This window comes from Chionomys nivalis, chromosome 10 (genome assembly GCF_950005125.1).
Source record: "Chionomys nivalis chromosome 10, mChiNiv1.1, whole genome shotgun sequence".
NCBI lineage: Eukaryota > Metazoa > Chordata > Mammalia > Rodentia > Cricetidae > Chionomys > Chionomys nivalis.
Window position 1 is genome coordinate 13459686 of NC_080095.1, and position 10071 is coordinate 13469756.

General features: G+C 39.4%; 1 gene segment (V, D, J or C); it reads left to right on the plus strand.

Annotated features, from left to right (window-relative positions):
* The window catches only part of LOC130882927 (Ig heavy chain V region RF-like), a 32333-nt gene extending 22598 nt beyond the window's left edge, over positions 1-9735 (plus strand). The window contains 1 exon segment of the V gene segment in view: positions 9592-9735. Within this exon segment, the coding sequence occupies positions 9592-9735 (144 nt within the window).
* The last annotated feature ends 336 nt before the right edge of the window (positions 9736-10071 follow it).

A 10071-nucleotide genomic window follows, 5' to 3' on the forward strand; every position in this document is an offset into this window, starting at 1 on the left:
TATAAAGATGGGATGGTCCTTCAGGGTTTCTGCTTCACAGAAGAAACTGCCAGGCATTCTGTAAGACACCGAAGAAAGCAACTAATTAACTTTGCCATTACGAGGCAGAACAGATCTTCAAATTTCCTTCTTACCAGATACTATAGGCTTGAAAGCTGAAGATAGATGCCCCAGTGTTGCAGAGGAACTTTGGGTGACTGTCCAGGCACTGAGATATCTCTGTTATTTATAGAATTTGGGGACTTGCTACAATAAACATCTTGTTTACTTAGCTATTATTCTATAATATTATATTTTTCTGGAGTCTTTGATGGACTTGAAGATAGATAGTTATAGTTACAAAAGATAAATTAGATACAAAACTTTAGACTCACAAAGATATGATATAGAATAAAATATTTTTCTTAATTTACCAAATTTATATGGACTAAATATTATGACTATAATACTTGTTTGATAACTGTTTTGTTGAAAATATTAATATATTGAAATTAAAATCTTCCTTTATAACTAAACAGTAAGGGGAGATGATATGGAATGTCTGCCTGTACATGTGTTGCACTTATTAGTTAAAAAATAAGTTGCTTTCGCTTATGTCAGGGCAGAATATAGCCAGACTTGAAGGACTATTGCTATGGAAGCTCCTTTGGCCAATAGCCTTTTAGATACTAGCCCACTTGTGTTGTAATGAGGAGCAGTGGGCTATGTTCCCACCAAACAGCTACTTTATATCCGAAATAACAACATTCATTTAACACTGCCTGGCCCATTAGTTCTAGCCTCTTATTGGCTAACTCTCACATCATGATTTAACCCATTTCTAATAATCTGTATGTCACCACGAGGTCGTGGATTATTCAGCATATCTGACCAAGCAGCTTCATGACGGGGGATCTCTCTGACTCTGCTTTCTTCTCCCCAGAATTCTGTTCTGTCTTCCCCGCCTATCTGAGTTTTTCCTATTAACTAGGCCAAGGCAGTCTCTTTATTTAACCAATGAAAGTAACACTTAGACAAAAGATCCTCCTACACCAAACTTGGGCATGATCTTTTATAATATAAATATAGCTGTAAAGCATGCACCTGCTGACTTGGTTCCAGCTTTCACTTCTACCTGCTAGACTCTGTTCCTCACTCATATGGAGGACTGTGATCTAGGATGTTATCTATGAGTCTCCCCTAAATAAATAACCCTTTATTATACATAATTCTGAACTACTGTGGGGTTATTTATGACTTCAATCATCATCTGGCAAACAAATGTGGGGACCAGTCCACAATTTTGGCATTAGTCCACCAGCTTTTTACACTGTCCTATTTATAATGTAGAAGAATCATCACCAGAGTTTCATGTCAAAAACGTTATAAAATATATATTGACTTAATGAAGAGTAAAAGAGTTTATGTTGGTTGTATACAGATCTGTAAGTGATTAACTATATTGTGAAGTTTTCCCTCCTCTTTGGTGTTTTCTATACACCTAAGATTGTTTATCTAAGGACAGATGCATATGTGTGATGAAAAAGGAGACTCCTGGTGTGGCCACACTCTGAGGTCATGTCCTCCCCAAGGTAGACCATAGGATTCTATATGGTCTGAAAATATAATGTTAGCCAACTTTGTGAGGATATAATTTAAGGCATGGCATGGGACAATATCACCCTGTATTTCTTAAGGGAGCAATTTGAAATGCCAAAACTGTGTAAAGGAACACAAGAAAGCCTGTGGCTTCCCTCAACTTCTAGTGAAGAGTTACAGAAATTCATGTCCCCATGCCCCAAATTATCTTCTGATGAAAAATTATATTATGGTGCTTTCAATAATTGTAACATGTTTGCTTGAGAATTAGACTTTCTTGCAGAACTGGAAACATGTAACTGTGCTATTTAGGAGCCATAATGGTATAAATGAGCCTTGGGATGTTTGAGTACTGAATATTTACAGGGCACAACCACATTGAGGGTAGGTTTTTTTAAAATTTATTTTATATTTTTAGAAAAGAAAACAAACTATATTTTTCATTCTACATACTAACCCAGTTCCCACTCTCTCCCATCATCCCATTCCCTCCACTTACCTCCACCATGCTAGTCCCATACACTCCTCAGAAAGGGTAAGGTACATTGCTTTGGGGAAGGCCCAAGTCCCTCCCTAACATATAGGGGCTGGGAAATGTATCCATTCAAAGAGAATAGGTTACCAAAAAGCCAAGCAATATGGATAAATCCTGGTGTCACTGTCAGTGGCACTACAGTCTGTTCCAGCCATACAACTGTCACACACATTCAGAGGGTCTAGTTTGGTCTTATGCTGGTTCCTTCCCTGTCCAGCTGGAGTTAGTGAGCTCCCTTAGCTCAGGTAAACTGTTTCAGTGTGTGTCTCCATCATGGTCTTGACCTCTTTGCTCATATTCTCACTTCTCCCACTTTCAACTGGACTTTGGGAGCTCAGCCTATAGATCCACTGTGGGTTGTTGCTTGTTTTCATCAGTTGTTGGATGAAGATTCTATGTTGACATTAAAGATACTTATCAATCTGACTACAGGACAAAGCCATTTTGGGCACTTTCTATTGTCTTGCTTAGTGTCTTAACTGGGGTCATCCTTGTGGATTTCTGAGAGTTTCTCTAGTTCTAGGTTTCTTGCTAATTCTATAATGGCTCCCTCAAACAAAATAACTTATTCCTTGCTCTCATCTCTGTACTTCCTCCATCTTGGCTAACCCTTTGCCTCAAATTCTCCCCCTTCCTCCCCTTCTCCACTCCTTTCCCCCTTCTATGCTCTCTTCTCTGCCCCATCCCCGTACTCCTAATTATGTCAGGAGATGTTGTCTATTTACCCTTTTTAGATGGATCTACATATGTTTGTCTTAGAGTTCACCTTGTTACTTAGTTTCTCTATGATCGTAAACTATCCGTTCATTATCCTTTGCTTTATAGCTAGTATCTACTTCAACTTACCTCAGGAGACAGCAGTACCACTCTTGAGCATATACCCCAAAGATAATTTTACTACAAGAACATTTGTTCAACTATGTTCCTAGCAGCATTATTTTTAAGAAACATAACCTGGAAACAACCTAGATGCCCCTCAACCCAAGAATGGATACAGAAAATTTTACACTCAGGTGTACTACTCAGTGGTTAAAAACAAACAATGACATCTTGAAATTTGCATGCAAATGGATGGAACTAGGGAAAAAAAACATCCTGAGTGAGGTTATCCAGATCCTGAAAGATAAGCATGGTATGTACTTACTCATAAGTGGATACAGGGTAGGATTTTGGAATTCTGTCATTGCTACAGTGACCACTGTCTTTGCTATGTGAAGCCTTCCTTTTGAGCTTAGGTCAAGAAAACATATAAATCAGGAAAAAGCAAACAGGACCTCATTATTCTCAGGAAAACCAGCTCAGTCCTGAAACTGCACTTTTGGAAGAGGAGCCAGTGTAGGATTTCTAGGTCTATCCATTCAGTGATAAACACTGAACACAGACCATTCTACATGGAATAGAGTATGAATTGTGTTTTTTTGTTGCTCTTTTACAAAGGAATTTAGGACAAAGAGAAAATGCTGAGTTTGTAAGTGGATGTGAGTGAGAAAGATGGAAGACATGTGTAAAAGTTTACTGAACAGAACCTTGGTGTTTGCAGGTGTCCTGTGAGAAATGCAGATAGTGGAGCCTGGGGGAGAATTATTGCATGCTGTGGCTACCTTGCAACTCCCCTAAGTGCCTCTAGATTCATCTTCAGTGATACTATATGTAGTGGTTCTTCCATGCTTCAGGGAAGGGACCAGAGTAGATCTCATACATGTATTAATGGTGTCTCAATAGAACATACAAATTCTGTCAAAAACCAACTTGCCATATCTGGACACAAGAACATAATATACCTCATAATAGATAGTCTGAATGTCTATGATAGAACCAAGTATTGCTGTGTCTAAATGCACATTAAAGAGAATAAGTATGAAGGCTGACAGAATCCTCCCTCCAGGCAGTCTTTAAAATCAGAAGGGAACAGTGGGAAAACAAATATATCAAAGTCACCCTGAACAAGAGTAGAGGGACATGAAGGGCTAGAATCCATATGATTGGGCTGCCCATGTAAATTACCCAAAAAATCTCTCTACAACTGTGGTTTGTAGACATATTTGAATTATTCAAATTTAAAATGGTATTTTCATATATGGTGTATATATTTAAATATAGGTGTACTCAAAGTCTATATTTGACTCAAACGAGATGGCAACCATCACACAAGGAAGAACTGACTCTTCTGTGGGAACCAGGATTAGATGTGAAATAATTTAGGAATCTAACAAATTGACTTCTTTAGACTCAGGACAAAGTGTCAGCAGGGGTTCATGGTTGAAACAGTTTAGAATTCAAGTTAAACAGAAAGGTCAGGCATGATCAGTGATCCATGAATCCAGGAAAGATTTATACTCAACATAGTCCTCACACAATGTGTGCACATCATAACAAATGATGAACAAGTTGTCTAGTTTGTCATAAGTTGTGAGGAAAGTCATTGATCCTAAGAGGACCACAGCATGGAGACTAGGAGATCAATGCAGTTGCTGACAACAGTTGAGCCTTATGTATTGGTCCTACACATCAGGTTAGGCATCTTTGTGCCTCACCTCCCATTCTAAGACAGCTGTTGGATCACTCTGGTGATTGGAGTTTGCAGTAACTTCGGTGATACTAGGAGCTGGGGGGGGATAATTTCTTTTTTCATCTTTCTGTTTATATGTTTATTTGTATGCTTTTTCAATCCAAACTGTAAAGATCTTTGGTCCATTAAGCCACTCTGCTGACCCAATAATACAGATCAGACCAAATCAAATCAAATTAGAAAAAGCCCAGATTTAATGGATGCCAGATCTCCCAGGAACCTCCCAGGTCCCCAGGGAAGGATGACCAGGAGACCACAAAGAAGATAAGGGAGAATTGGAAAGAACATCTGTTCATTCTCTGGGGTTAGTTCAAATATCCTGTGGGAGTGGTCTTGCCCCTCTCTGGAGAAGGGTCACCATTTGGCAGGTTTCTCAGTTGTGGAGTCTGATCTGTGGCAACTCCCAGGGGAGGGGTTTAGAGTGGAAAGTTCCACCCAAACATTTCAGAATGGATGCCAGGGGTAGGGTGAAGCCTCCAACCAAACATCCCAGACTCCTTGAAAATAGGGGTGCCAGAGGGGTTGACGGATGCCTGGATCCAAAAATTCTAGACTCTTTGGATATTGGCATGCCAGCGTAATGGGGGGGACACTTCCAACCAAACACAGACCATTGAATTCAATATCACTAAAAAATTCTCCTTTTAACATGCATGCATTCTTTCCCTTAGCTGTTCTCTTTTACATATCTTCACTTCATATCTTTTTCCATGAGGATGATCTGTGTAGTCTCTATATAGGAATTACAGGCTCAGTTACTTAAGCTGATCATTAAAATCAAATTTTTAAAAAATATGATATGAAGGGTATGGATCTTCTCAAAAGCAAATCATATATAGTATAGACATGTGTTCCTTGGTAACAAAAAAAATAAAAAGGAAGGATGTGATGAATAAGGAAAGAGAGAGAGAAAAAAAAATAGAGCAGGGGAGGAGATTGACATTGACAGCCTAGAGCAAAAGAAAGGAAAATGAGAGGTGTTGGGGGGAGCTGAGGCCTGTGTTCCTGCCACCCCAGCTCCTGGTCGCCTAGCTAGCTTATGCCCCAAAATAACAACACACAAACTGTATTCTTTTAAACACTGTTTGGCCCATTAGCTCTAGCCCTTACTGGCTAATTCTCATATCCCGATCAACCCATCTCTAATAATCTGTGTAGCATCAGTCTTACCAGGAAAGATTCAGCATGTCTGACCTGGCAGCTGGCTGGCGGCTGGCTGCATCACGTCTGGCTCTGAGAGGAGCTGCCTTGCATCTGCCCCAGAGAGGAGAGGAAATGGCATCTGAGCTCACTTCCTCTTCCTCCCCACATTCTGTTCTGTTTACTCAACCCACCTATGTTCTAACCTATGAGGGCCAAGCAGTTTCTTTATTATTTAACCAATGACCTTCCTCCATCAGAGAGGAACATTCCTTAGGGTCTTTTCATATCCAAGAGTTTTAGGAAGTAATTAAAGGAATTGTCCTCAAGGCTCAGGAGCCATTGGAAATCCTTTTCCCAGAACTGGACCTTCCAGGTGCTTCATAAGAATGCTGATACCATGAGAAGTCTGGGATGTATTCAACAAAAGCAGTTATACTGTCAGGAACTATTGAAGAAAAAGCAATGAAATAGGGATGGCTCCAGCATTCATTGAGACAGTCCAGATTAAAGGACTTCATTTTTTGAGGATAGGAAGACATTGTTTGTGAACCAGGTGCTCATTATAAATTGGGGTAGGAGGTCTTTAATGTTATACAGTGATGGACTTTAAATACACTTTACTATTTTGAAAGCATTTTTTATATATTTACTGAGAACTCATACACATTTGCAATGTATCTTGACCAAATCTTCACTCAAATTTTTTCTTTCAATTCCCCCTGCTTGGTCCTTCAAACACATTTTCCTCCCAAATTTATATCCTCTATTTGTGACTCAACAAATTCAAATAGTATTGCCCATATGCCCATGAGTGTGGAGTCCCCTAATGGGTGAAGGCAACAAATCAATAGCTACACCTGAATAAAAGGAATCTCCATCTCCCAGAAGCCATCATTTAATGCAGAGTCCATGACTGTTCACTGCTAAGAATAGACAAGCAGAGTCCATGACTGTTCACTGCTAAGAATAGACAACTGTGTCAGTGTTTGTCCACAGACAGAATGTCTATATCAAAACTCCCAACCCCACTTCCCTCCCCCTCTATACTCCTCCCACAGGCACAAGAAACATCACTGAAGAGTGGGTTGAAAGAATGAAAATTCCATAAAACGAGGAGGTTTTCTGTGATATAGTTAACTCTGGACATCACATGGTCATTACATACTAGAATAGTTATATGGTCCTGTACTAGATATGCGTAAAAACAAGCCAGGTAACTTGTCCAGCATGTAGAGGAGAGGGACTGTACATGAAACACCCACCTGAGATCCTGAATAATTTTTAATGAGATAATCATATTTCAAAATTAAAACATGTTTTAACATTTTAAAATACTAGAACAAGAAAATGTTCAAAAATCAAAGTACAAAAGTCACAATACCATGAGGAAATATACTATTGGTGTTTTGAAAAGAGCATATGCTTCCTTTCACTGTCTTTATACTTGTACCAATAATTTAGTGCTTCTCTACGCCTTGGTCAGTGAAGACATTCTGAAGTGTGTGACATGTAAAGCATGGACCATGACTGCCCTAGTAGAGAAAATAAGTGATTGCTGTATACTCCCCCCAGAACATACATATTATGTAAGTTTTAAAGCCAAGAAAGATAGCAATAGACTGTTGGAGGAATGTGATAGAGTTGGATGCTGCCTTTTAGATATAGTGTAGCCATAAAAATTATTCACAAATAGAAGAAACAACATGCTGCCAAAAGAAGAAAATAAAAGTAAGTGATCAAAGAAAGGGTGGGGGAAAGAATGAGAGGGAAGAGGCAAAAGGAAATGAGGAAGCAGAAGTTTAGCAGGGAAGTAGGGAAGGAGGAGAAGAAGGAAAGGAAAGAAGAAACATGAGAGTAGGAGGGGTGAGAAAGGGTCATCAGATGTGAGTAGATGAGGAAAGAGGGTAGTAGGAGTGACTGATTCATAGATTAGCTTGAGTAAGTTTCATGCTGTCTAAATCTTCATAAAGTTTTTGCTTCTGCAGTAAATTCCCTATTCCTGTTTCAAATGAAATATTCTCCAGTTTCTTCCTTGAAAATATAAAGGAAATTGTGCCATTCCAATGTTGTTAAAATGCTGCTAGAGAGTTGCATATAGGCCAAACTAGTGGGGGAATTTTCTTCCAACTGAGGTTTGCAGTACCCAGATGATCATAGCTTTTCTACACTGACATAGTTCTAAGCACCATACAAATATAAAATATTGCATTGTCATTGTAAGAGGAGCAATTACCTGAACATCCATGAGTCCACCAGACATGACTGAATAAATGATTGAATAAACTAAAGTATAAGGTTGCACCTCTCAAATAGAAGGTCATTGTAAGTAGTGAGCAACTTTACCCTGAAGGCATTCCATTTGAACACTTTTTCTTAGGCATTCCTCCTGGAGAGTTTCACAGAAAAGGGAGCCCCTAGAATCACAAGAGTACAGAATATGGACAAAAACTCTACCTGATGTAACAAATAAAAAAATTCTTGAGTCAGGGGTCACATACTAGTTCTCCAAAATGGTATGACAAATTTGCAATTATTCTTGTGATCTTTTGCAAGAACCAAAAGCACAATGAAAAATCAGACAAACCAAAGATGAGACACATTGGAGCACAATATCTTAAAATATTCTTCTAACAAACAGTGCATCACGAGAAGGGGGAGCAACACACAGCGGTTGGTACCCATCAGAGCTCACACAGGATGGCAGGCTCTCCAGTGTTAAGACCTGTCTCCACCACTGTTACTCACATACAAAATATGCACAGGGGAATAAGGGACACAACATGTGGGGTGTCCAATGTGAAAGAATTGGTGGATATTCTCTGGGATTTGCTGAACAGATTGTTTTGAGCTATTCTCTGCCATTCCCTGATAATTTATATTACCAAGGCACAGAGAAAAGCCCTAAATCCCCTTTCTCTATGGTGATCTTCAGCACAAGACAAACAGTTCCCATTGTTCAAGCATGTCCTCCTCTTCTTCGTGTCTTCACTTAGGGTTCTCTGTCTTTTTATTGCTTCAGATAACAAAACCCTAAAGACTGGCTTCATGCTACTTCCTTTTACAAGGTGTCATAAAAAGCTGGCCCTCCATCCTTCATCAACGCAAAAATCATATTTTAGATCCTGCATTTGCAATGTGCTTTAATGGTAAGGAGACAAGGAAGGAAATACAAAATAACATAGTGATGGAGACACAGACACACAGAAAACAGGTACTAAGAGATATCCAGATATGGTGTCCCTGAATGGGAAGGTGAATATTCTGAGATCATTTATGAGTGTGACAATAATTGTTTAAATCCCCACAGATAAAAAATTAAAACCACATGCATTAATTGTTTATGAATTGTGTTCTCACAAGATGGATATTCTAGGTGAGTGATAAGAATAAAATTAACTTAAATGGTAAAAAAAAAAAAGGATTTCATGTATCTCCTTAATCCTGATTTCACATCAGAAAGAGGCTGAAGTGTATCTTATGACTAAATTCCATCCTAAACACTCTGCTGGGATTTAGAGGGATATGCACTGAGGATGTTGTATCCTCTGTTATCTACAGCATAAATGTAGAGTGTGTTAATGTTTTGCATCCGTGGTTTGCACAGTGTGAATCATACAATTTCCTATTCATACACTAGTGAGAATTCAGAAAGTTAATGAAAATATTACTTTTTTATCACCAGGTCTTCTAAGAAGCACAGGAGCAATTCTCAGAAACTGGAAGGGATAGTGTAAAGCTTGCCCTGTGTTTCCTTTTATCCTCTCAGGAACCTCCCTCAGTGAACAAGAGCCTTCCCACTCAGACTAAAAGCTCAGGCCTGAGAGGCCGCATCCACTTCTCACTAAGGTCTCCAGTAGGGCCTGATTGTCCTGGTGCTGCTCCTATGCCTGGTGACCTTTCCAAGCTGTAAGTGTTTCAGAGTTTCAGGAAAGAGACCCGGGCATGCCATCTATGGGACGCCTGCATCATGATGATCATAGTTGTCTCCAGGTTCCGTGTCCCAGGGGCAGTTGAGTCAGTAAGAACCTAGTCTAGTACAGCCCTCCAGAACCTGTCAGTCACCTACACTATCTCTGGATTCTCACTATCCAGCTATGGTGTAAGCTGGGTCTGCCAAACTCCAAGAAGTTGTCTGAAGTGGACATAAATAATATGGAACGGTGGAAGCACAAATTATAATTCATCTTTCAAATGTCAAGTCAAAATCAGCAGGGACATTTGCTGTTGAACGAATTCTAATTGTTCT